This window comes from Apteryx mantelli, chromosome 3 (genome assembly GCF_036417845.1).
Source record: "Apteryx mantelli isolate bAptMan1 chromosome 3, bAptMan1.hap1, whole genome shotgun sequence".
NCBI classification, from domain to species: domain Eukaryota; kingdom Metazoa; phylum Chordata; class Aves; order Apterygiformes; family Apterygidae; genus Apteryx; species Apteryx mantelli.
The window spans coordinates 139,490,850-139,517,722 of record NC_089980.1 but is presented as its reverse complement, the minus strand read 5'-3'; the positions used below and the strand labels follow the sequence as shown (position 1 = coordinate 139,517,722).

Genomic DNA, 26,873 nt, shown 5'->3' with positions numbered 1-26,873 from the left:
TTCTGCCTTGGAGAGGTGGGAGGAACCTGCAGCATTTGGCAGGCGGCTGTGCTAGCTCCCAGCCAAGACCACCTTCTCCTCCACTGCCTGCCACGTGGATTTTCAACACCCCCATCCTGATAGCCAGGCTGTTAGTGCCATGGAGACTGAGCCAAGCTACCAAAGCCCCCAGCACTTGGTCTTCCCCATACAGCACAAGAGCTGCTCCGACCTCCCACAGCACCAGGCTCCACACTCATCTCTCTCCCAGGAGAGGCTCATGTCTCAGCACAGCCAACCCACCATCATCTGCAATGATGCACTTAATGCACCAGCTCACTCCAGCGCCTTTCACTGCAAGTCCGTTGGGATGGCAAAGTTTCAGATAACAGGCTATGCTGCACCCACCCCGTACAAGCCTCCGTGCCCATGTTCCACCTCCCAGGCTCTCTGCAGCTCCAGTTAACACAGGCAGGCTGCCACCAGGCTGTGCGTGAGAAGGGGCGAGCAGGGCACAGGGGCAGCACCGCCTTTTCCTTGCAGAAATCAGAGCCCACCAGGAAACGCAGCCCGGTCCAGACAGCTCCCTCCCTTCCTTGCAGCAGCGTGTGAACAAACAAATATTGTTCAAGTTTCCACTTGCTCCCTGGCAAAAGCAGTTACTGAAAGCGAGGTTGCCAGGAGGAGGCCCTGAAGCCAGCCCCCTCCATGCTCTGCCCTGGGCACACAGAGAGGATTAATTGAAAAGACAGACAAACACCATTAAAAGGCTTGGAAAATTTTATTCTTTAGTGAACTTTAATAGATTTTTGTTTGCTTTTTACACAATAAATATCTCAGTAATAGCATTTAACAGACTGGAATTCAAACCCACTTCAGTACCTAAACTCCCAGCAATGGGACGACTCTGGTGAAGTGATCAGGAACCCCTAGGACCGTAGCAGCGCCGAGAACTGCTCACGGCTAGGTCTGCTTGTTTGATCAGTGTTTTATAAGGGAAGCAGACGAGCTGGTCCCAGCCCAGGGGTGGGCAGAGTCCGGCCACAGCCTCCTTGTACGGCACCTACAACCTAGCAGTGCGGTGCCCAAGCCATGCCAGTCCCCTGCTGACGGTGGCATCTCAGAAAGGCTCAGTGGGGAAGGGACAGAACCAAACCAGAACACCAACACAAGGACCAAGAGCTTCTTCGCACGTGTTGTTTTACGGTCGCCCAGACCAGGAAGTGGGACAGCAGACTGAGCCTGCGCTGCAGCAGCGACAGCCGGCCAACCCTGTCCCTACCCAACAGCGGGTCCGTGGGAGAAGGCCAGGCTGTAAAGGGCAACAGGTCCAGGTAATGACTCACTAGGGAAGTCTTTCCTCCCTGTTCGCTCCATGGAGCCCTTCCACAGGTTTGCTTAGCCTTCAGCTATAGGGTTACAACTGGAAAAGAGGCTTTGATACAGCGCTCACTCAAAAGGAGACCTGGGCTGAGAATATCCTTGCATGAATAACCTTCCCCTTCCAGACAGGGCTGGCAATGAGAAACATTAATCACTACTAAAACCAGAATGCATTTCAGTAAAAAGTTCAAGAAACAGTACCAAGCAAGTCTCCCCGCACAGGGGAGGCAAGATTTTGATTGAGGAGGGCCCAAATCTTGACCCACTGTTACTGAACGGCCACTGTGGATGCCGTTTGCCGAGACAAATGGCACCTTCTGGGGTGGTTTTGCAGCGAGTTTCGTTGAGGGCTGCAATCCCCTCAACACCTCCTTGGAGACCAGCCCGGAGATGCTTCCAGCCAGCCAGTGCTTTGAATACTTGCTCCCCGCAGACGTCGGGAGGACTTGCCCAGCCAGGACCACTGGAAGTGCCTCGGCAAGTGGTACCTTGTGGGTTTGTTTTGTTTTGTTTTAAGCCCAAAAGTAACTATACCAAACCAACAGCTACCACCAAAGGTCCTGGCAGACTAAACAAGGCAAGTTCACATCTTTGAACGAGGCCATCACTGATTTATAAGAAAAAAAGAAAAAAAAAGGAAATATTAGTGAGCTTGCTGGAATGTAATCGACACAGCCACAGCTCTTCCTAGGGATATCCTGGGCTTGGGGCTGGCAAAGCTCCTCTGCCTCTGCAGTCTGAGCAGTGCTTTTCTCTTCCCTTCCCTGCTGCTTGGGGCAAAGGGCACCAGGTGATGCTGACCACACCTGGCTGGGCCAAAGGATCATCTACAGACTAACAGAGGCCTTTTCCATAAGCAGGAGGTTAGTGCAGCGTCCATCTTCGCCATGTCCCAGGACAGCACTGAGCAGTCCGCACATCGCCTCGGCCATTGCTCCCGCTGCAGCGCTGTGAGGTAGAACAGGTGGGTAAGGCAAGCAAGATATTCAAAGCTGCAACTCCATGCCAGGGTTGCAGATCTGTGTTAGAGAAGCAAAGAGCAAGTGAGCTTTAGGCTCCATCTCAGCTCGATCAACCCTACTGACCCACAGAACCTAAGCACAACTGACACTGCACTAAAAGATTTTCGGATGGGGGTGCGTAAGGAAAGGGATCCTTCAGCACGCAACAAGAATTCCCACTTTCCAGGTAACTGATGCAAGCTAAGCAAAAAAGGGACAACTGGAAACAAGACTCTGTTTCAGATAAGTGACCTAAATGCAAGTTTGAAAAGGATACAAAACCCCTATGCAGTTTTGCCATGAGCTATGATCACCAGAGCTTTAGCTAACTGCTTGCATTTGTGCACAAAGCAACTGTTCTCTTGGATGCAATAGAGTAAAATAATAATAATAATAATAATAATAATAATAATAATCTTAGTTTCAAAAGCAACAATTCTCTAGAGGAGACTCTCCAGGTCTATAACAAGCAGGTACAAACGCTCTCCGAGGATAAGAATTTAGGGGCTTTGCTAGAACTGACCTGTTATTCAGAGGCACAGATCAAACCAGCTCTCAGACTAGAAACTACAGGTACTCAATGCTCCTGAAAAGTAACATCAGGCCAGCTCTATTTAAGGAGCTTAAATATACGTTTCAAGAGCCTTAAAAGCTCATGCTTTTAACATTCTGCTCCCATGACTCTGGCAGAGCTGCTTTTACTAGATTACTGACGTTTCAGAGCCAGAAGAGACTGTTACCAAGATCCTGTAGCAACTGAGACAGAAAAGAGGACTTAATTGCAGTGCAGACACATTGTGGGAAAGGAACCAACTAAAACCACAATACTTAAGTGCCTGATTTTCAGACGTTTGCAAGCCCGCAGGTCAGCTGCGGTATTTGCACTCGTAGGATGTTGGCAGTGTGACAGCCACCTTTACCCAAAGAGGTCCCAAAACCTACACTTCACCTTCAGCTCTGGCCCCTCTCGTTAATTCCTGAGCTGGGTTCCTGGATCAGCTCAGAGGCAGGAGCTGCAGATATGAACCATAAAACTGAGTTAAAAAATGGGTGGATTAACTCAGCCTGGAAGCGAGGCTGCCTCTCCACCTCGGCTACAGGATTCCTGCAGTGACGCTGGTTAATATGTCCCAGGCTTCCAAAAAAACAAACAAACAAACAAACAAACAAAAAACCCTGCTTCAGGTCAAAGGACCAGCCACAGCGCTGTAAGAAACACGAGCTGCTGGCAGCCCCAGCCACCTCTTTCCACAGTGCTAAGACGTGCCTGGAGCCCAAGGAGAGGAGATGGACGTCCCAGCAGCAGGACTCTGGCACAGGAGCCACACAACATGCACCGGCTCCTCTAGCCAAGGTCTGGGGCCTGAAGGACTGCAGCCCTCAACACCGTTCCCCAAAGCTAGTCCTGGCAATATTCTGGATAGAGATAAAATGTGCAGTACTGAAACAGATTTAGGAAAGCATAAAACAGCTTCACTATCAGCTCAGCAAGTTCTTCAGTAATTAAAGAATTTAAGAATTAAATTAAGAATTTAAGAATTTAAAGAAACTGCGCCTGGAAGAAGAGACAACACAGACCAGCTCTCATATACACGATAAGAAAAGTAAAAGGGTGAGTGCATATATTACCAGATCTGAATACGGATTCTGTCCGTTCCCAAGAGAGCACCATCATGCCAAAAGGACTGTCCATTAACAGAAAGAGAGGAGATCTGAAGACAGAATCTAACCAGCAAGGCAATTAAGTACTGCCATAATACAGTTACCCTCAGATACTGTTAGTGAGAAAGGAATAAATTTATTCTTAAGACTTAAAACAAAACCATTATTATTAATAAATAGTTTGTTTCTCAGCATGCCGCACCCCATCATGGCAAAATCAGTTTGGTCTTTCTATTCAAGTATTTCCATTCACCCAGAACCTGTGAGAAGCAGTCATTTAGTTTAAAATAGCCCAAACAGAAATCCACACAGCTTCGCAGCAGAACGTGTCAGGAACAGAGTCGGATGTGCACCGAGATCCAGGTCTGCTCTCACCTCGCTTTGCCATAAGCCTGCCTTGTGATAAGCAGCACTAGAGACAAGCGAGCCCGTTTTCCAGCACTGATTTTTAGTAGATATTTTTCTAGTTTGAAGGTGCAATAAATTAAGGCACCAAAATCCAGGACTCTCCAAAGATAAAGCCTGTGTAGATAGGAAGTGGTTCCAGATTTTAAGAGATGTCTTTGTCTCACAGCATGACAAATATTCGCAGGATTTTAGAGAGGAAGTCCTGCTTATGTTTAACATGTTTAACTTTCAGAAACAAAGGGTTTTGTTTTTTTTTTTTTCAGGGTATATTCCTATGTGAGCACTAGCCCACAGGTAGGTGAGACAACAGACAAACTGTGCGTTAGGGAGACAAAGTGACACCCCAAGATTTAAGATCAGGCATCTTCTCGCAGCATTAGCACTGGCCCAGTCCTTAGGGCCCAGCAGTGCTAACGAGAAGATGCAGGACAACACAAGCTCCAGCCTTGGGACCCCAGAACTCAACCGAAAAGTTGAGGGAGCAGCTCAGTTGTTCCCTGCTCCTGCAAACACCTAACTAGAGAGAAATCATCCAACCTCCACTTCGTGTCAGTGCTGCTAGCACATTTTTCCTATCTGAACACGTTCCATATATAACTGTTGTGTCCCATTTCAAAGTTCCCTGTAGTTCTTGTGCAACTGTGATTTAAATCTCCCTCATATTTCATTAAATAGCAAGAGTCAAAATTCAAGCACAGCCCAATTCCTCCGTACACTTAGGTTTTTTTCTGTACAATGTCAGTAAAATACATAGAATAAGCTACTTTATTAAATAAACTCTGAAAACCATTTGCCCCCTCTCCCAGATTAGACACCCTTTTCCAGACACGTAGCCATACAGACACATGAACATACACACATTTAGTCTCACATTCCCCCACCAAGCCCTCCCCGCGACGTTACCGCAGGTGAACGCTCCAGCTCTCTCCTCGCGGGGCGTACCGTGACCGACCAACCATGTTTTCACACATGACAACACGCAGAGCAGTCACGCTCCATGTACAGTGAATGCCATGAACCAAATTCAAGATTTCAAGTCTCGTAGTCTGCATGACAATGATTCAAATTTACAAAAGAAAAAGCGTTAAATAGTAGTTACAGTTTGAAGGTTTCCTACCGCAGGAAGATTCTTCACCTGCAGAAGGAAAATTTGGTGACCAAGCTTCTACAAACCACGTTGCACAATAATCAGTGTATAAGCAACTTTGTTCCCATGGTAAATTACATATGAACAATCTGTTGTGCTTGTTCGCTTCCGGATGCAGCCTTTCCAGAGCCTGGGTTTAAGCTACACTCTTCATTCAAGCACAAATCTTCATTAAATAAAGTGAACAAAAAAGAAAATCAGCATTCAGTCTTCACCACCCCACTCAACTCAATTGAAAAAAAAATTAAAAAATAAAATCAATGAAAACATGCCTTTTACAAATGGACGTTAAACAAATATATCCCTGGATGAGACATGCAGCTGTTGGGGACAATGGTATTGAAAATAAAGTGGTATTTGAAAAGGACCTCACCCCCCACACCGGTGAGCTTTCTGAAAGTGAACATACACGCAACCAACACAACATTTATTAAGGTGCTTTTCTAAGCTGTGGATTTGCTGCTGATGGTCTGGTGGGAAGGGCTATGTGCAGAGCGGGCCTGGCTGTAATGCTACAAAACAAGAGGTCCAGGCAGCATGTAATGACCCCATGGAGTTGACCTTGAACAGCAAGTTCATACTGGCATGAAGGAGGAGTTTGGCTCTATGTTACAGAGGCTGTTTTAAGCCACTTTTTGCCCTAACCACTGCCAATTGGAGCCCACACCCCAAATGCCAGCCAGGGAACACGCATGGACAGACAAGAACAGTGTCGAGACATGGTCCTAGGTACCCGCAGCTGGATCAGGGGAGGGGGAAGCTGCCTTCCCTCTTTTAAATGAAACTGAGTCCTGATTCCTAAGCCCCCCACGTGGAATACTGCTAGAAATTGTTCTTAAGAAGTCGCAAGTATTTGCCTGAATAGGCTAGTGCAGGAAGGCAGGACAGAACAAGAGAACTGTCACCAGCTGTTCCTTAAGTACTGGCTCAGGATAATAGTTGTCTGACAGGATTAGAGACAGAGAGGAATCCCCCTACCACCAGGATGTTCCCCTGACCTTGTAGAAATCAGTTGCTATGCTGTTTTTGGCAACAGGTCGAGATGCTTCGCTCAAGTAAAGTCATCTGCGTCCCCGACCAGCTTTATCTGAGCAAGAACTGGAATCTGAGGTTTCACCGGGAACATTCAGCTGGTCTAATATACAGTAATAGAGACCTGAAAGGCTACCCTCCTTGTCCAGTTTCACCAAATAACCGTAGACTTGTGTTCACACAGCAGCGGGGGCCATTCTGTACCAATCCTGCCCTGGCTGCACTGGAAACCATGCGTACTTTGCCCTGATGTCTGTCCAGAGGATAGGTTTAGATCTGTGGTGATGGTTGAAGTATTTACAGGTATTTGCAGCAGTTATTTACAGTACTTCTGCAGACTGCAAGCTGATTTTCTCTTCTTCCACTCCTAGTCAATCTGTTGTGGGCTTCTTTAGCGAGAAAGGCCGTATATTGAAGTGCCTGCTCAGCTGGCTCACCTGGGGACAAGGCAGACAAGAAGACTGAGTTAGTGAGGCTCAGACAGTTGAGAAGGAAAGTGGGCAGAGAGCTGGACCAGTTCCTTGCCACGATGAAAAGGCCCTGCCACCTTCCTGCACCCATTTTCTCATCATTGCCCACTGTGTTTTGCATGGTCCCAAACTCTTGAGCTTCTCCAGACCGCGCACAGAAGCTAGCAGGTCCTGCCCTGCCTTCCTCCCATGTGCCAACTTCTCCCACTGCACCAGGTGGGGCTGAATTTCTCCACCCTCTTCCCCAAGTGGTTTTATATGGCAGGGTTTTACAGCAGTTAAATCCCAGATGCTGCTGGAAGAACAGCTTTGAGGAACAGAAGGAATAGCTTGGCCTGTCCAGGTGTGTGCTCACCTCCATCTTGCCCTCCCATCAGGGGAGAGAGTCAGAACCATTCTGCCCCAAACCCAGGCACTCAGGATTTTACCCTGCAGCATTGCTCCCTCTCTGCTCCTTCGAGCAATATTTTTTAATATCTTGCCTAAATTAATTCAATAGTCTCAGATATCTATGTGGAAAATTGCTCCCCAAATCCTTCCACAGTTAGAACTGAGAGTCAAATATCTCGCACTGAATATGAAGACACAGAAGGGTTATAACTGTACTTGTACAGTGAGCAGGATCAGGCCTGCTCACAGATACATATCACAGCAAGGAGACCTAATACAGGTCTTCACCCACAGTACTGGACCAGCCCTGCCAGCCAAACCCCTGTGCAGCAGCACGAGGCTCCCCAGATAAGCACTGCTCACTTAGGTTGCAAAGAGAGCAGAGCCCAGCCTCCTTCCCCCAGTTCCTTCCCTGTAAGAGCAGCCTGCTCACAGCACTCTCCACGCTGCATGGATCCACACGGGACCGTCCAGGGAGGCTGCTCCCCGAGACGTGCCGATGCAGGCTGCACGTAACGCTGTAGGAGCTGTTCAACATCCCCCACAAAGCCCCCTTTTACACCAGCCTTAGAAAGAAAGTTCTCACTGCCTCTTTTGAGGAAAAGAGAAAAACCACACAGGATTAAAAGCTTCATTAGGAAATGTGCTTTCAGACAAGGTTAGGCAAAGAGTCCCACCAGGCCATTAGCCCCAGAAACACCACTTACTTCTAAGTGCTCTCCAGCTGGCAAGGCACAGAGCGATGGATGAACAGCCAGGTCTCAGGGGGCCTGCTCGCCCTGCTCCCCAGCCTCACCGCTCCTTGCCTCCCCCCAGCCCGTCCAAGGCAAAGGGCTTCTCCATAAGGCGCCAGTGGCACCAGCAAACACAGCTTCTGCCCAGCGCGGGGCCAGCAGCCAGACATCTCCAAACAGCACAGTTTGGGGTGTACTGTTGCTGACAGCAGCGACAGCCCTTAGGTCTGCATCACACACAGAAAGATGCACAGCTTCATCACCTCCTCTCCCACTGCTTCCCTGAAGCCTCCATACCAGGATCTGAGCTCCCTGCCCTCCCCTGATCCCACACCAGCTCAGTCCCCACTTCCACCAGCCATTGCAGTCGTGCAGAACCAGCCACGGCTGGGTCTGGGGTGCGCAAAGTGCTGCCGAGCATCAGCAACCGCTTGTGAGGACATGAGTCCACCCAGGAGAATTGGGAGGAGGATGCTGTGACCGCAACCCCTTTGGACTGGTTACAGTTGGCCTCCCATAGCTTAGAGGCTTCCAGTTTACAGGATGAAAGAAGTTACTCTGCTTCCGATATCTGGCCTCTTTCTTTCCATATTAGCGTGAATTAGCAACAACTGTAGAACTACAAAGAAGCAGAGCAGCAGACAAGAGGATAAAAAGCATAGTGCAGCACAAGCATTTGATGATCATAAAGTAAAAGTCATTACAAGAATCAGAAGCAAGCAGTGCTGAACAGCACCAGACACTGAGCTGGGCAGCAAGTCAGGACAGAGGATTTATTCCAATTTGTTACTCCCAAGTCAGGAATAGTTTGGTATTACATGCTATTCAAAGAGCCTTAAAAGACTCTTCAGCTCAATACAGGCTCTTTTATCCTGGTAGAGGAGACTGTGTAGATGGGCCTGGAGTGGGTGGATGATGGAAACATAGAAACTCAGGTGAGCAGAGCACTGAGAAACTCACTGCAGGGGTTGGGCAAGCACGGGTAGATAGGAGAATTACACCTTTTCATCAGTCCCCCATCTTCAGCTATGATTCCAAGACCAAATTTATTTAAGCTATTCAAATCCTACTTGCACAGAAGCCTCATTACACTAATTGGAAAGGCAAGACAACCTGGGAATTGCTTCCTTACTATAAGTACAGTTCAGACTTGACTCTGGAGGCTCCACATTAGACCTGAAGTTCCTAGGTGACAGGACTTTCCAAGGAGGGGGTACACACATGGTAGCAACCAGCTCTGCAGGGAACATAGGGTCGCTTGCCCTAGTTTCTCAGCAGTGTCCTGGTGTCCTGGGGCATTTCTAATGGGACTCCTCAGAGCTGGTTTTCTCTTCTCTATTAATCAAAGCTCAGGGAGCCAGGCAGCGTTTGCACTGAGCAAAGGGAGCAAATCAGTCCTTGGATCTCCACACAGCCCTTGCAGCAGAGGTGAAGGCCGAGCAGTTGCAATGTCACCGTGTTCTCTGCGGTGACACCTTCCCTCTACAGCCTGGATCTGCCAACAACATGCGCAGGGCATGCCAGGAAGGTCACAGACCGAGCTCATTAGCCAGAGTAACAGTAACAGCAGTTTAGTTTTTTAATACTAAAAATCCCAAATTAAGAACTCCTGCCCGACATCCAGACAACATCTACCCACTCTGGATATCTACTGGAACGGCCCTTCCTGCTGCCTGAGGTTCTGTGGCAGGGAACCCAGCCTCAGCCAGACATCAAGGCCTACGCGGCACGTGCCAACACAGACGAAGTGCCTGGAACTCAGCCTCACACCCCTCATCAACCACCGCTCTGTGTCACTGAATCCTAATTTGTCTATAGCCACAGCCCACATCCTGGGTCCCAGCGTGATCAAGCTTGTTTGACCCTTAATACAACCCCTGTGATCTTTCTGGCAACCCAACTCAGCTTGCATACAACCGCTGGTCTCTAAGCTGCAACTGCCACCAAGATGAGTTAAATACTTGCATCTCTGCTGCCGTGTTTATTTCAAACCAACCTCTGATACAACAGCCCCCGATCACATCGTGGAAAGCTTGTTTCCAACCTACGCAACAGCCCACACAACCTTGCAAGGAAGTTGCCTCAAGTTTCACGTGGTCGCAGATGGTGTGAAAGGAAGCTGGGTGGCCCCAGCTATTTTCACCAATATTCCCATTTTTAACCAGAGTATTCTCCACCCCAGGCAACCGCAACACCCATGTAAATCCTATGATCAGAGCACAGCAGCTAAGCCCAAAGCCTAAACACTGAGTTTACGTACCACTATCACTCCGTAGTGGATGTGCGCCAGGGTGAGGAGAGCAGTTAACAAGTAGAGGAGAAGTGTTTCGCCGTTCGGTGCGAGTCCAGACATCACCACAAAGAGCACCACCGCTATGGGGATCAGCATCCAGTTCAAAGGCTGGCAGCGCGTGCTGCTCATCTGACAGACAATCAGCTGGCACTGCAGGAAGAGAGAGCTGTCAGAGGTACCCTGGCTCGCATCCGGTACTGCCTCTGCAAAGCCAGAGCCATCCATCACGCAGACAGGAAGGTCACGTATGTACATGTACCAACGTCTGCGCTTAAAACTACCACCACTGACTCCCCCCCAGAAAACTCAGGATCTTTCTTTGCATTAGAATTCCTTCAGGGCACATGAAGCAGGGCAGACAAGTCACAGGAGACAGGCATCAAGGGCATCTTTCAGAGAAAAAGGAGCTCCCTTGAGTTGACCAAGCCTCTCCAGCATTATCTGCAGAAAATCCTGCCAAGCAGCAGGCTCAGCTGCCGGACCCAGAACACGGATACACAGAGCTCCATGGCTGCACATCTGAGATGGCAAGCACAGATGCCTTTGTTTGCTCAGGTCTCAAGCAAATACAAATGCAATATGCAGCTAAATCAGATTTTGACAAAAGCTTTAGTCCCTCCCATTTTAAGTTAAGCCAAAAAAAAAAAAAAAAAGGCAGGAACTCCCTCTATATCAGCAGTCTGCTATTCACAACATAGAGGATGCATGCAATTTAACTATTTCTCTGGTTTCTCAAGAGCGAGAGCTGCAGTACAGAAATGCCGACTTTACAACCTCTGCCCACTTTCCCATTTGTTCTTTCAGTCAAGGCAAAATAGAAAAGCTGTTTTAAGCTAATCTTCATATCTCCCTTCTTTCTTCCAGTTGGAACTTGGTCTTTTTCTTCCTGCCACCCAAGCACCGTGAGACACTTCAGTTTCCCAAAGGACAGACCAGAGCATAAAGCACTTACAGAAATGTTAGCAAAGGCTGTTCCAACCATGAAATAGAAGAGCCTGGGATGGACCTCCAGGATGTCCATCGGTGACACAAAGATCCAAGTGGTGCAGAGCACGAAGAGCAACACTGGGGACACCAGTGGTAGTGTGATTTCATACACAGAGTGGTGCTTCAAGGTGTTATTTTTATAGGCCCTGAAAGGCAAGAGATCAAAGAAATGAAAATACCTGGAACCACAGCTGCAAGTTACCTGGTCCCTTTCTCCACAAGAGAACTATAAGATCTTGTTGGTCACACTGCTACCCAAAGCTGTTGATATCAGTCCATAAGTGCAGACACACAAGGAAGACGTGCATCTTGCTTGTTAACGTTGTTAAAAAGCTCCCAAATTACAGAGGCGCCTCGTTGGTTTTATGGCTTGTGAACAACAGGGCAAGCCTTCAACAGCTGGTGGCCCTTCTGCAAGACCCTGTTCAGCAGGCTGCCAGCCCACTCTCTGTGGTGGGCCCTACAAACTGGGACCTTCTGATCTGTAAGAGCCACCTTGTCACACTAAAGACAGTCATCCAAAAACTATTAAGAAATCCAAGTTATAAGAGGGTTTGGGGGTTCTTGCAAAGGTGTTAGCATGGGGAAGGAGACTTGCAGAGGAAGAAACTTACTTGTAGAAGTTATATAGACTCATTGGCAGCGTCACAGTGAGTGCACAAGCTGGAAGAGAAAGAGCCATGTTACTGCCCCACAGTAGAGGGAATCTCCGTCATGTGCACCTCGGGAACAGACAGATGGTTGCGCTCTGCTTTAAGTTGCTTGCCACAAAAATAGCTCAGAGGCGCAGCAAGAATAGTCTAGCACAGTTAAAAGTAGGCAATCATAATTCTGGTTCAAGAGCTGTAGTTACAAGTTAAGGTCTGCTATAAATTAAAGACTTCTGAATTTTAAAAAGTTGCATTAATGAGCCCAGCCTTATGTTTTAAACTGTTACAAGGTTTAATTATACTGTCTTTAACTGAAACATGAGGTGAGTTCAAACTCTACAAGTAGTCACACTGCTGTGCACTAAGGAGTTTTCAGTCTTAATATTGAAGCCAATTTGCTATTTTTCCCACTATGTACAAGCATTTTCAGTTCCCATTTGTGGAATAAAAAAAGTTATTTTGAATTAACTTGAAAATGATACAAAGAGCGTAAATGGTGTTGAAAACTTCAACCTCATTAAGAAACAACAACAGCTACACTCAAACCTATGAGAGTCTATCACAACTTCTTCCTTGTTTATCCAACATTATGTATTTTAATAGAGCTGCACATAGTATTTCTGCTTTTAATAACCCAACTCCTATCCAAGTGCACAAATTTGGTCAGCAAATGCGTCATGCTCCATTTTCCACATAAGAAAATGACTAAGTGCATTTATTATTCATCTATTAAATTATATGGCTGCCAAAGCAAAGCTCAGATATCCTCCTGATTAAGAAAAAGTGCAAGCATTAGATTTAAATGTAACCATTCAAACATATTAACTTGAAATTAAGCAGAGATAATTAACCCCTAAAGAAAGAAACAGATATAGATTAAGAAAAATTAAATCGAACAAGAACTTCTGAGTAATCAAATTACATCAAGCAAAAATAGTTCTCCCCCTGCTAAGTTTCACCCATGTTATTCCCCTGTTTGCCGCAATTTGTTCTGAATGAGCACCGGAGGGAAAGGCCAGGCTTTTCTGGAGGAAGGTTGCACACCCTTTTATTTAATTTTTGGATGGGTGAGTGGAAGGCAGGATTTCCAGAAAGGAGGGTGCATTTTCCCACCTCTTCAGCTAAAACTTTCCTCCCTGCAACAGCCCCGGGCTCCCAGCTGCATCCTTTGGGCTCTGGTCCTGCTCCACAAGCGCAGCCTGCCCGAGGCCATTGCCAGGTCTGCGCTGCAGGACAAGACGCGGCCAGGCTCTCCTGCCAGCACTACCTTGGCGGAGGTTGCTCAGCTGGACAGAGCCTCAAGCAGCAAACCAATCGCCCTGTGCAAACAGCACGAGCGGTCCCCAAAACCATGCACCAACCTGCACGCAGGCATGCCCACCGTGGGCAGGTCTGCACTACTGCATAGTCTAAAAACCTTGCAACTCTTCCCGAAAAGAAGCTGTGCTTCCCCTGGACAACATGACACCTGATGTTCCTGCACACAGGCAACTCCTTTTTCCACCCACATGGGTATTCAGAGGAAACATGCATTCACACGCTCGCAGATCCCAGGCTCGAGGGAGCCTCATATTTACCACCCGCGGGCCAGGTCTCAGCTCCAGCAGCCTCCCAGCCGGGCAGGCAAGCCCAGCCTAGAGCAGAAGTCGCATCACTTTGTCAGCTCTAGCTTAACCCTCAACAGCTCTCATTTGCTCAGGCTCAAATCCAGCTACGCCGCTCCAGGCAAGGAACCGTTTCATGCCTGTCTGCACAGCACCTTAACCCCAGCTACGCGGCACCGGGCTAATCCCTGGAGCAGCAGCATGCACTTCCACCCTTGGGATTAGCACAAAATAAATCCAAAGGCATGATCCCAATATACACAGTATTTCCTTATCTTTCAATCAACACAGACCCAGGTACACCAGGGCTAGTTAACTTCTGCCAATTAATTAGGCAGAACAATCAAAGGGCAGGCTGCAAGAACATCCCGATTAATCAATTCATTAACAGCCTACAAGAACTTTCATTAGAGCAAACAGAACAGCATTACAAAATAATTCAGACATTCAGTTTGGGTAAAAGTTGGTGTTTAAAAGACAGGCTTCAACATGGAGTTTCTTACCAATAATCATTGCAGTGAATAGGTCTCTATATAAGAAATTAAACAGGAAAGGTGCATACCAGGCCTCAACTCCCACAATGGCTGTCACTATGTAGACGATTGAAATGGTCTGAAAGAAAACACAGAACAGAAGCAGGCGTGAGTAACCAGACGGACGAGTCTGGTGGCATGGGACTTGGCAGAGCGAACAGGCCTGCCAGGTAGCTTCAGGGAAACGCAGCTCTCCCAGTACACTTTAAACTACACAGTGTTCGTTTATCCCCACCAGCATTGCAGGGAAGGTGGGGGGAAAACCACACAAAACAAAAACCAAAACACCCCACCCAAAACAACCTTGTGCTACAAGACTAAGTCTAATAAAAGTCTAATAAAAACGTAGTAGCTGAGCTGCTGAAAACTACATAGGTCATCATGTTTTTCTAGTGAGAGGAAAGCAAGCGCAAAGGCTGTTCCGCACAGCATGAGCAAAGATGCCCTTGCACAGCTTGAATTCACAAGATGCTTAAAACAAGAGACAGGTTTTATACTACAAGTTGCAATGACCAACTCTGATACACTTTCTAGGAGTAAACTACAGCCTTGGAGGGTTTGTTCAGGGACCCTTTCTTATACCTGTCTGTTGAAGCAATATGGAAAAAAACAAAAAAAACAAACAAAAACCCACAACGTTATAACAAGGCATGCTTTTTAGTTTAATAGTAATAGTAGTCCTGAACTTGAGTGAAACACACTGCAGGGTAGCTTAGTCCTCAACCCTCCACCTTCCTGTGGAGGTCAGAGATCCAAAAGCTTTAGGGTTTAGCCATGCTTCTGGAGAAAGGGGTCAGAATATAGCTAGTCAGAGGAGACCAGCTAAAGGCCTCCTTTTACTTGTAAAGATTGTTACTGCAATTAATACTGCTGCACCTGGTCACTCTCCTTCCAAATTTTTGCATTTCTCATCCAGGATCTGATAAGTCAGGAGACAAATATTGTGCACTGCTTAGTGCTGTAAGACTACACACTGGCTAGGAAAGACAGTTTCAAGCAGTAAAGGTGAATTTTACTCATACAGAACTGCATCTCAGTTCTGATGAACTCTTCCAAAGGAGTTTCCTTCTCAGAAGTCCTTAATGATAGAAGGTCATGCTGACATACCAAAGAATTCATCGTTGTTAATAAAAGTCTTAACATCCACCATCCAGTTACCACGGTACAGACAGAGCAGCACCTCCTGGAGGAACCTTTGATCCAGGCAGAGAGTGATCAACATGCCAGTTAGTTACTCAGCTGCATTTTGACACACATCCTGCTAGTGCAGAAAGGCACCTCAAACTTCTTGGACTTCAACATACCCACACTGATGCAGTGTAGGAAACTAGAGCAACAATTCAAGTAGCTAACGCACGAAACCTTAGCACAGCAGACAGAAACCAGGCACAGGAAATCCAAGTCAATATCCATTTTTCAAGGCTAATTTCTTTCCCACTAGTACAGAAAGTCCAAAAGAAAGCACAAAAGCTACTCATAACAGAAAAAGCCACACCGTACCACATAAACCTCCCTGGACTTTGTTTTTGAGAAGCTGGATTTAAGGCCACATGACACTTGCTCATTAAAGCAACTGGAACTCAAAGGCATGCAAGGAGCCTGCTCCATTCTGCATGCAAAGGACTCAGTGCCTCACCTTTGAGAGGGTTCCCAGTGCTGAGCTGCTCAACCTGGTGCACATCAGGCATGTGGCTCAGAAAGCGCTCCTCCACGATGCCTTGACACAGGCAGAGCACACTCACATCCAGACAGCATTGCAGTGACTGATTTACAAGGTTTTAGACACATAACAGAGCTACATGCATCTCTCAGACACTTCAGTGGGCGATATTAGCCAGACATGCTTGCAGTTTATCAAATTTCTTCTGTTGAAGTAGAGAAGTGGCTGTGACATGTACTTACCACCTGGCTGATGTCATATCCCCAGGGAAGGAAGAGAATCCCTGTGTTATATTTCTCCCAGTGGGAGAGGATGAATGAAAACAAGACCACCCATAAGAGGAGGTACAGAACGAAGACACTGACGCCCGTGGAGCCCCGTCCAAAGGTGGAGTAGACTGTCACAACAAAGTACACGCATGCCCAGCTGTCCAGGCCATGATCAAAGAGCTCTCCCAGTGGTGTGCTGGAGTTGGTCCGGCGAGCTTGTTTCCCATCAACACCATCTGGAAAGAAAGTAAAGAGAAATATGGAGTTGCACTGGAAATCCCCATGCAGAGCAATGGGCCTGCTCACAGCTGCTGAAGTTATCACAGGGAGTGAACACCAGCTTCCACTGCCTCCATCCTCTATGGGGAGTGTGTTTTTTCTGGTTTGGGGGTTGTTTTTTTTTCCCTCCTCTCTCCTTTTTTCCTTCCCCTCTCCTTGCAACCAAGAAGTAGGATAGGAGGAAAGTCTTATTTACAGGTTAAGATTATATTTAACATTGTCCAGAGCCAGAATTTCACAAATCATCTCAAAGCCAGTTCCAGCATCTGCCTTTTGCATCCCTTGCTCTGAGCCAACTTGCTTCCATCCACTTTGCAAAATAACTTCTGGAAACTGCTCTAGTAGCCCAAGCAACAATTAAATCAGGGCATGGCAGAAGCCCAGAATCAAAGAGTTTCTCAATAGGCACGGAGATAAGACGACACACAAGTGCAGCAAGAACAGATGACTGACACATCACAAACTGCCCCCCAATCGATTGCGACTAGATAAAGTCTTACCTAACGTATAGGCCATGAAGTTGAGGAGACCCACAACGACCCACACTCCACTTGGAACGTGCTGGTGATCAGGAGCTGCAGAGATCAGAAAGACCCAAGACAGGACAGCTCAGTATGTACTTTCGGTAGGTTTGTTTTGGCACCAGAGGCACAGCAACAAGGACCAGTGGCTCACCAATACAAAGCACTCGCACAACTGAAACAGTGAAAACGAGACATTAGCTTCCCAGGACGCAATGGCAGTATGAAACCTGGTGAAACCAGGTGAATAATGTGAAAGCAGGTCAGTGAGAACAGGAGTCATAGGACTTCATTTTCCAGGACCTACTTCTCCTCTCTTCCCACTTCCCCAAAGTCATAGGATCAAAGACCTAGTGACAGCAGCTAGCAACTGTAGTCCAAATGCATGACAGGAAAGTGCATGCAGATTAGACTATCCTCCATCACTTGCTAATAGAGCCAACATCGAGCAGAGCTACTCTGCCGGACAAGCGACTACACCCTTCTTCTCAGACACACAGGGAATGCCTTCCCAGTCTCCAGCCTGTATCCTGCTGATCAAAACAGTTCTCTTCTGAATATCACCTTTTCCTTCAGCATCGTTTTGACAGCTAGCCAGCTTAGCTTTCTGCAACTCTAGGAGCCAAAAGTTTGCATTTAAAAAAAAAAAAAAAGCAAGAAGAGACACAGACTCTTTGCAGCAGCCTCACAGGGAGGCACGTGGAGGTCTTCTAGGAGGAACAATGATTCCACATAAGGGTGCCTCGTGTTTCCTTAGAGCAGCATAAAGGCGCCTTTCCAGTGAAACTACTCACAGACGCTGCAAAGCATCTCAAATCTACAAAACTGTCCAACAAGGAGGGAAGGTACAAGCCTCTGGAGGCCTCCTCAGCAAAAGAAGTGCTTTTTCTCCAGGTAGGACATGTGTAACGTACATAAAAGCATGAGTTCGTTCTGCTGTGCCTCTGGCAGAGCCAAAGTTTCTGGACATCTGACCTTCCAGGGATCCTTACACTGAGCTTTCTTCCTTGAGCTATTGTCAACAATGCTACATACGGCTCACGGACCAAAAAATGGTCCGAAACTTAACTAACAGGGCCACTGGTGCCACTCAAGTTTTTGAAAGCCTGGTGTATTAATAATAGTACCTGTCTACCTACAGTCAAAGTCAATCCCAAGAAACCAGTATTTTTCCACACTGAATTGTGTTTTGATGATTGGCCCAGTTCTAAAAGAACTGGGCAAACTGTTCTGAGACCTAAACTAAACCTGGCAGGGGGAAGGGGAGAGAAAAATACAGAAATTAAGACAATCAGTAAGTGACAGGGAAAAAATTAATACGGCATGATAATTCTCAGACATCTCCACAAGGGGGGAAACACAACCAAACCTTCAACCCTTGGCGGGCAGGGGAGAGAACGGATGGAGAGTACTTGGGGAGCACATTGCAATTTCCACTCTCTTAGTCAATCTCTGCTGTTCCGAATCCAACAAAAAGGCAAGATGAAGTTTTTAAAGCATGCAGTTAAAAAAAAAAGTTGTGTGCATCCTTGCAATATGCAAAATGTTAAAACAGAGATAGAGGGTTCTGTCTTTGTTAGTTTGAACATGGTGCTGGCTTGTTTTTGCAAGGGGGAAATTAGCTGGGATACAAACAAAGCTCTATTTGCTGACTTTCAGGAAAGCAGTTTCACACTGCATACTGTTTGGTTTTAAAATGAGAGCATTAGGTTCTTAACTCTGAAAACAGAGCTGCTTCCTACTCAGAAAAGTTTGGCTATTTCCTCCTCCCTTACCCACATACCCCCAGCCAGGCACACATCCACCCAGCAGCTAGAAGGAAGGTGTCGTATTTGGGCAAGTCTGGCATGAAGCCCAGCAACTTTCATTCTCAATTCTTCAAACTGTCCTTCCTCTGACACAGCCACCTGGCTCTGGGAATGCCCAGATTAACAAGGCTAATCAGCGAGCACTGGCAGTGGCAGTAGAGAAGTTAAGAGATTTTACCACTCTGATGCTTTACATCCAAACAGAAACAGGCAGCCTTACCAGAAGCATAAAAGTCAGGGTCGAAGTATGCCATGAGGAAGAAGTTGAAGACAAGCAGCAGGAAGCCAGAAAACGTTATCAGATTTGGGGCCAGCCAGGTAGGGAAGATCTATGGGAAATCAGCAAAAGAACACGTGAACTCATTAACACATGTAATAAGGACTAGACGCTGCTCTTGGCCATGGCAGAAGCCTGGTTACAATCACGGGCGTTAGAAAACGCTGCTTAGTCACATTCGACTTATTGCAGAGCAACACAAAGCTTTAGGCTATGATGCAACGAGCTCTGCGCAGGCTGCGATCTGGAAGACCGCACCCTTTGCATTAGTCACACCACAAACCGAACAGGTCCTTTCCACCAAAGCAGATCCTTTCAGCTGACAGTGTTTTGTGCAAAAGACTTTGCAGAGACCAGAGTTTTGCTATCCCCACTCACATGGCACATGAGGTCTCACCTTCACTATCGTGTTCCAGAACGGATGCATGACGTACAGAGACAGGGGGTTGCTGTCCACGGCGCTGTACTGGGAATGAGAGAGAAAAAACAGCAGTTAAGGCTCCAATAAATCTTGCAAGAAGGCACAGTTCCTGCATATCAAGCTTACCCTGGGGATACTTGTTACCCGGGCCCTGGCATTGCAAAAACACTTGAGTCAGGGATGGAATTGTACTAGGGAGGATGCAGAACAATCCCCAAAGTGCCTTCTAAGTCCAGCAATGCAGGCCACTAACCCTAACACGCAGCCCTCAGAGAGGCACGTTTTACATCTGCATACCCTTGCTCCCATTTGCAGGGAGCAGCCACGCCGCCAAGCAAGAAGTGCAGGGAACATGCCCACCACAGTGATTTTTCGGAAGGTTTTGTTTACAGGGCAGGCAGGAAGAGGCTTGAGGTCATGCCACCTCCTTTGCAGCCAACCCTCCAGCGGGAGCTCTCCATCCCCAGACAGCCACGCTGGAGGCCTGGGAACACTCTTTGCAAGTTGGTGCACGGGGCTAAGATTTCTCCAGAGGGTGGCCAGTTCCCTTCCCTTGCTGTATTGTGGAACTGAGGCACAGAAGCAGCTTAATGTAGTCCCCATCTAGCTATTGGCTGTGTTTAAATCCTGTTGAGTCCAGCCCTAAGTTTTCAAGGCCAAGAAGTTCTCTCCCAAATTAGCACATCCAGGGACCGTCTCGGCTCAGCACCCAAAGGGCACGATGTAGAAGGGCAGGAAGACTGCCCTGCAAGCCACGAGACCTGGGGCCATTCCTATGGCCCATCGGGCCTCCAGGCAATTAGCTCACACACTTGCATCCTTTTGCCAGGACAATTATAATCCCCCTTTGTGGGGTCCCTACAAGTGGGAGACTCTGTTCATTGACTGACAGGTCAGTAATTGCTTGAGGGGGCCAGGGCTAGAGGGACACATTTCTGCACTGAGCTCTGAGCAATTCAAACACAACCAGTGACTGCTCCCAGAGGTCCTGGGCAACAGCTTGCTCGTTTTGGTCACAGATTAAGCCCATGAAGATGGCAGCTATCACTATTTCATTTACATTCAGTCACTTGGAGGAGATTTGCTACTTTCAGAAAGATGGAAGATATTTACATGGTCCTTAAGTAACAAGCCCCTACTTTAAAAACAGAAGAACCTACAACATTGCTGCACAACAGAAGCTCAAACAAAGGGGAAAAGAGGAGATGTTCAAATCCCAGATCCAGGGCGGACCCAATGTTTCACTGCGAGCTGGAGGGTAAATAAAAGGACTCTTCCAGCACCCCAATCCCTTGTCCCACAGGATCTGTGGATACTTCAAAATGCCATATAAACTACTACACCACTATGCAACCCATGCATGACTGCCTCCAAATCCTACATATGCCATCATAGTTTAAAATGCAGGGGCCATTCAGCATTAAAAACGCAGGAGAAGTACAGATAGCAGCTTCCCGATGCAGTGAGACAGGCGCAGGCTGGGTTGGTTCATTGGCACTGCACAGCGTAGGACTCCCAGCTCAACTCTCAACCTCACCACAGCAGGTGGGGACTGAAATCGGAGCAGGCAAGGGAACACAAAGAGGCCGTGGTGGGACGGGCCACGGATTTCAGCATTTGTCTCAAGTCACACCTGATACTACAGAGGGGAAAACAAAACAGCCAAATGCCGCAGAAGTGCTCACAGGGTGAGAAAAGGTTAAGACAGCAATTTCTTTTCTCTGTCCTTAAATAGAGGCAGCTGGAATACAAGAGGCTAAAGAACCCAACAGGAAGATTTTTCCTTAGGCAGGTTTTGCGTTCACTGTTTGCAGGTAGGACCCACACCATTACTTTTATTACATAAAGACAGAGTAGTTTAACATGTCAGTGGACCTCTGCTTCAAAGCATCAGCATCTCATTCCCAGTCCATTCCCAGTTCTGCACTCCAGCAGGGCTGGGAACTGGAGCTCATGTTTCCAGAGGGAGACAACTGGTGAGCGAACATCAAGATGCCCTTGGGTATCTTATGCAGGACTGCTCTTAGAGCACTGATCAGAAGGGCTCCTTTTAATTAAGGAGCCAAGATTTCTGCAGAGGCCGCCACTCTTCTTGGGAAGTGGGGAGCAGGAGTTCTTGCCCCCCGCCCCAAAGATTTTTGGTCATTTGAGGGGAGGGGAGAGGAAAAAAGACAACCAAACAACAACAAAACAAATACAAGATCCAGACAAGCCACAGAACAGTTTCCATTTAGAAAGTTAAAATTTCACATCATTGGCTCTGAAGAGCACCACAAACTTATCTGTCTTCTACCTCATGGCCGTTTACTAGCAGAGATTATCTTGTCTAAAGTCATCTTCTCCAAGTAACAGTTTGATAGAGTCCCAAGAAAAATTTCATAAGCTATAAGATTCCTCCGCTCACATGCTCAGCGCCAAGCACAGAAACCTCAGGCACCCACTCACTCTTGAACAACAAGCCCAACAGCCAGGACGCCGAGACACAACACTTGCACAACTCTTCCACCACATCAGACATTGGTCCCTACCTTCACCCCACACTATGATCAAATCCCAGGGGAAGGCTTAAGAGCAGTGTTGCTGAGAGCAATCAAAGCCTCCACCTCTCCCGCAGAGCCACAGGTGTAACCTATGCACTCACTGAGATAAAGAGAAATTCCTTGGATTGTTAAAAGACGACACATCAGCAGAGATGATGCAACTACAGATCCCCACCCACCCCAAGACCTTGAACCACTAACCAGTATCTCTTAGTCAACAGCTTGTCCCTTCCTCTATTCTCCACTCCTTCATTGGAAATCCCATGGAAATCCCATTCCTCGGGAGCAAAAAGGACATTTTGCTCGTTTCTGAAGTTGGGAAGAAAGAATGAGTTGTCATTCCAGATTGCTGTCATGGGAAAGGGAAAAGCTACAGCCCACAGAAGACATGCTCACGTGAGGAAACGGCACCAGATCCAGCCAGCTGCACACAAGGAAGTTCATGCTCCAAGCGTACAGACTAAGAGCAGTCTCTCAGGGCAGTGGGGAGCCCCTGCTAACTTGTTTTGGGGCTGAGGTGCTTGAAGAAGCAGAACATGCCTACTCTTCTAAAGATCTGCGAAAGAGGCATTCACATAGGGCTTCATTAATGCCAGATCTGTTGCTTGCAGCTCTGAACACAAGCCTGCAGCGCGATCTTTCAACAAACGGGTGGAAGAAAGCCCACCTACTTTTTTTCCCCCAATCATTACAGCATTTTTAACATTTTATTCCCAAATCCCCAATTGTGTTGAATCCCATCCTTGGCAGACATTTCTTTATCTCCCCCCTGCAGATCTTCCCTGCCATCCCTGTGATGGATCCTCCCATATTGTCACACTATGTGTTAGCTGAACACTGCTTATTTGCCCATTCCAATCTCACCGTGCCAGTAAGTCTGTAGGAGCTGCACAGTTGCAATGCTGGAGCGAAACCCTGAACTCTGATGCTTTACAGAGATGAGGTTTAAACCATGAGGAATTTCCATCCCAGCTTAATGTAATTTTGAAAGACAGAATTCCAAATGCTTTGCAAGATAATAAGATTTGAACTCATGTTTAGGGGAGGAGGAGATCTGGAGACCAATTAAATCTCTATCTCCATAACAGCCTGGAATGAGAAACCAAATGGCGCATTTGGAGCAAGCCAGAAGAAGTACTTTGAAGTTTATATGCATACGTTATTAAGGTACTTCCGTGAAGTTTCCCCAAGTCCATGTTGTGGGCAGCTTTCCCCTCCTTCCCCCCTCCCATGTTTGGAAGATGGGGATAACAGGCAATAAGCACCTTTTCCCCACGGTCACACACGTTCCTGTCTTGCATACAGAACTCAAAGCCCCTGAACGACCCATCTCTCAGGGGGAGGAGGAAGCCCTTTTGCAGAGGTTCGCTGATACGACAACCTTGCCGTCAGCCAGTCTGCCGGAGGCACACATCTTCGCCTGCTGAGCAAAGAGGGCAAGTGCTTTGCCAGCTCAGGGGACACCAATAAATCAGAAGGACAGAGCTGCAGCTGGCTGCAGCACAGGGCTGCCTGCCACGCCAAGGGAACGGCGCTCCTGGGGAGCCAGGAACCGGGCTGGAAGGCTGCTCGCCCCGACTGACAGCACAGAACAGCCGCTTGCAGCAGGAATACCAACAACTCGCCAGGCATTTTCAGTTACAAAACTTAAAAACACGCTGCACACCTAGGCTCCCTGTGACTGCTCTTCACCTGGCTTCCTTCCTAGGGACTCTGTCTCAATCTACCTGTTGCCATACACTTTGCTCTCTCCATTTATATATAAGGAAGGGATGCTTCACTCTGTCGCTTGGAAGTAGCGTGAAACAGAACCTGCAAGCAGAGAGACTGTCTGGTTTCCAGACACGTGCAATAGGGTCTACCGTGTTAATCCCTGCCTCCCTGCATCTCGCGGTGATTGCACCCATCTCGGAGCTCCAGACAGTTCCCAGCTGACGGAATTAATCCAACCGCATTAGCTGGTCAGTCTAGCCCAAACATTACCTTCAAGTATTAGCAGGAGCCACTGGAGCTCTGGAAGTAAACTCAGACACAGTTTAAAGCAACATGCTACTTTCCTTAGCATAGCTCCTTTTTATTTATTTATTTATTTTAAGTCTTTCACATTCTAGTTTCTTTCCTAAAAATTTTGTGCCTTGAAGCAAAGCTAAAAAAGAAGCACAACAGCCCATTACAGCAACAGGTTGAAGAATGGCCTGTATACCTGCAAAGTTTGTCTCCTGCTCAGCTGGTTCAGCTGTTCTGATGAAATACTCTCAAGGCTGTAAACATAGTAGAGTTTTAGCTTGCCACAGCACCAACTCTATCATTCAGTCACCTCATCCTTGCTGCAAATTAGCACCATCTTTTCCATTTTTTATCTCTACACCTTGAGCTAGTGACTAATACATGCAACTATTAGTCTTCTCCAAGCCAGTTTTCTAACAAGGCCAATGACTGCCATCAATTAGGGCTGACTTCTCCCTCATTTTCAGGGAGAGAAGGTCAAATGAAAGGTATGAGTGCAGGGAAAGAATTTCACATACTCCAGAATCTCCTTCCCAAAGCAAACAGACATTTGTAACGGAGCCTGCTCTAAAATAGCATCACACAAACAGATACCACTTCTTCTAATGATTGCAGGAAGGAGCCAGCCTAACCCAGACAGTCTCCTGAGGATTCGGTTTTAAACTCCCTTAGAGAAGGGCAGAGCCAACTTTGCAGTGACAGTCTCGCCATTTGCATCGTGCAACGGCAGCCTCTCTTGTGCCCTGTCCATGCCAGGACAGCCACGGGACGTGTTCCCTGCCCAAAGGGCAGTTTAAGAACAGAGACACCACCCCAGATTTATATAAAGACACCCAGAGAGGGACATTTCCTCAATGCAGGGAAAAGCAGGATACAGCCAGAGTGCATGGCACAGAGAATGTCCTGCCAGCTCAGACCCCTGCTTGCTCCATCCTGTCACCCTTTAGAGACAGATCCCACCTGAATCCATCCAGCTTACACATCCTTGACAGCTCTCCCCTACACACCCCTGAGCCACACGAAGCCAGACTGCGTTAGCATGTGAACAGGATATATCCCATCAAGGCCAAAAGGAGGTTCACTCCTTGGGAACTTTTTCCAAATGAAGTGGTAACTCGTGCTTTTAAAAATCCTTACACACCGCGACTTTCTTCAGCTCGGGTTCACAGGCCTGCCACACACCCAGCAAGGCTCTTCCATCCCTGCTTGATAACATTTTAAAATGAAGGTAACTATTCTTACACACAGAAAAAGCTGTTAACAAAGTGGTTTTTTTTTTTTTTTTAATTTCAGTACAATTTAACACTGAAACTCTTTACTTGGACACTTGAGCTAGCCAAGATGCACCGATTTATTACATGCTCTTTGCACAAGCTAATGACTACAGCGGACACAGCTACAAACCAAGGGAGGCTGCAGCTTTGGGGAAGGAACAGCAAATGCACACGTGCTGAATGCATCGGATCAATTCGGCAAAGGAGTCCCACTCCACCAATTCTTGTTCAGACAGCGACAGTGCTACGCAGGAGCTGATCAGAAATCCCACACTGTACATGCTGAAGGATGGCATAAATTACTCTTCTTCCTTGCCCGTACAAGCTAGCTACAGGTTTTTGAGACATACTTACAAAAGCAAAGCCTGAGCCCTGCCACGGGAAACACCTTCTCCCGCATGCGCTGCGGCACCCTGGCAAGGGCCTATAGGATGAGCCAGCAGGACAGCAGACAGCTTCAGCGCCATTGCAGGAGCAGCACCCAGCCGACCCGCTGTTACGGGATTTAGAGACACGAGTGGCTCACACAGCTTAGAAGAAATGTTAATCATGCAACCGGGACAACTCTGGAAGATCCAGTTATGTGTCCAAGTGGGAAAATACAGATTTATAGCCCAGATTCTACTAATAGCTTTCCTGTCCAGAAAAATAATGCAGCTTTGAAGTAATTCAGTTACCAGGAGCCAGAATCAGACTAGAAGGTTGTTATACGGGTGCTGTGTACATATCAAACTTTCCAATATGATCTGGGGCGGGCTGGGAGGGGGACAGCGCTGGTGGCAGACCGAGTCGCGTCGCTGGTGCTGCCTAGGCTAAACCTCTTCACTTAACACAAAGACAGAGCCCATGCATTAGGGCTGATGCCAGCCTAAACCCAGCGGAAGAGGGCTGGCATTGCTAGTTACTTCACGTCTAAAAGCCTGGCTCTATCCCACAGCACATGTTCCTATTTACAAACACTGATCTGCGCCACTTCCCTTTTGGGAAAGGGTGAGAAGAAAAGGGGGAAGGTTCCTCGGAGATGAAAGCCTACAGCGCAGAAAACCATATTTTCCACTTGTTAAACAGTCACACGCTCATTCCTTGCCTGATTCAAATGGATTTTGAGAGTCCAGGCCCTGGTGGGGGGTTGGTGGCATTACGGCCACTGAGGAATGAACGGTATTTATTCCAGGAGAACATAATCCTTTCTGCGGAAAAACACCCACAGCCACAGATGGGACAGAGCTGAAGAGAGCAGCTGAAGACCTATTTGTATGCCTGTTTTGCTTACAGAACTAGGACGCTCTCAGGACTCGGGCCAGGTGCACTTCAGCCTAGGCTACGCAGACGCGAGCCCTCAGAGAGCCTGCGTTTCATCACCTGCAGGTCTTCCCAACGCTTGCAACCAGGAACAGGGCAGAGGGAGTCTCGGCAGCGCAGCTCCAGCAAGTCTGTAAGGCCGTTTCCTATAAATCTCTAAGTACGAAGAAGGCACAAGGCTAAGAACATTTTCCCATGAGGCCCGAGACAAGCCTGGAGGCAGTGAACTCGACAGTCCCCGA

The 26,873-nt window shown here is 47.5% G+C and overlaps 1 protein-coding gene across 1 annotated transcript in view; it reads right to left on the bottom strand.

Annotated features, from left to right (window-relative positions):
• Positions 1-741: 741 nt before the first annotated feature.
• SELENOI (selenoprotein I) overlaps positions 742-26,873 on the bottom strand; it is a 39,218-nt gene continuing 13,086 nt past the window's right edge. Inside the window, exons 2-10 of the mRNA XM_067294482.1 lie at positions 19,485-19,553; positions 19,031-19,139; positions 16,982-17,056; positions 16,176-16,438; positions 14,244-14,352; positions 12,101-12,149; positions 11,452-11,632; positions 10,467-10,649; positions 742-7,049 (exon numbers count right to left, since the gene is read on the bottom strand). Of these exons, the coding sequence (XP_067150583.1) occupies positions 6,933-7,049; positions 10,467-10,649; positions 11,452-11,632; positions 12,101-12,149; positions 14,244-14,352; positions 16,176-16,438; positions 16,982-17,056; positions 19,031-19,139; positions 19,485-19,553 (1,155 nt within the window). The 3' untranslated portion in view covers positions 742-6,932. The remainder of the gene's footprint in view (positions 7,050-10,466; positions 10,650-11,451; positions 11,633-12,100; positions 12,150-14,243; positions 14,353-16,175; positions 16,439-16,981; positions 17,057-19,030; positions 19,140-19,484; positions 19,554-26,873) is intronic.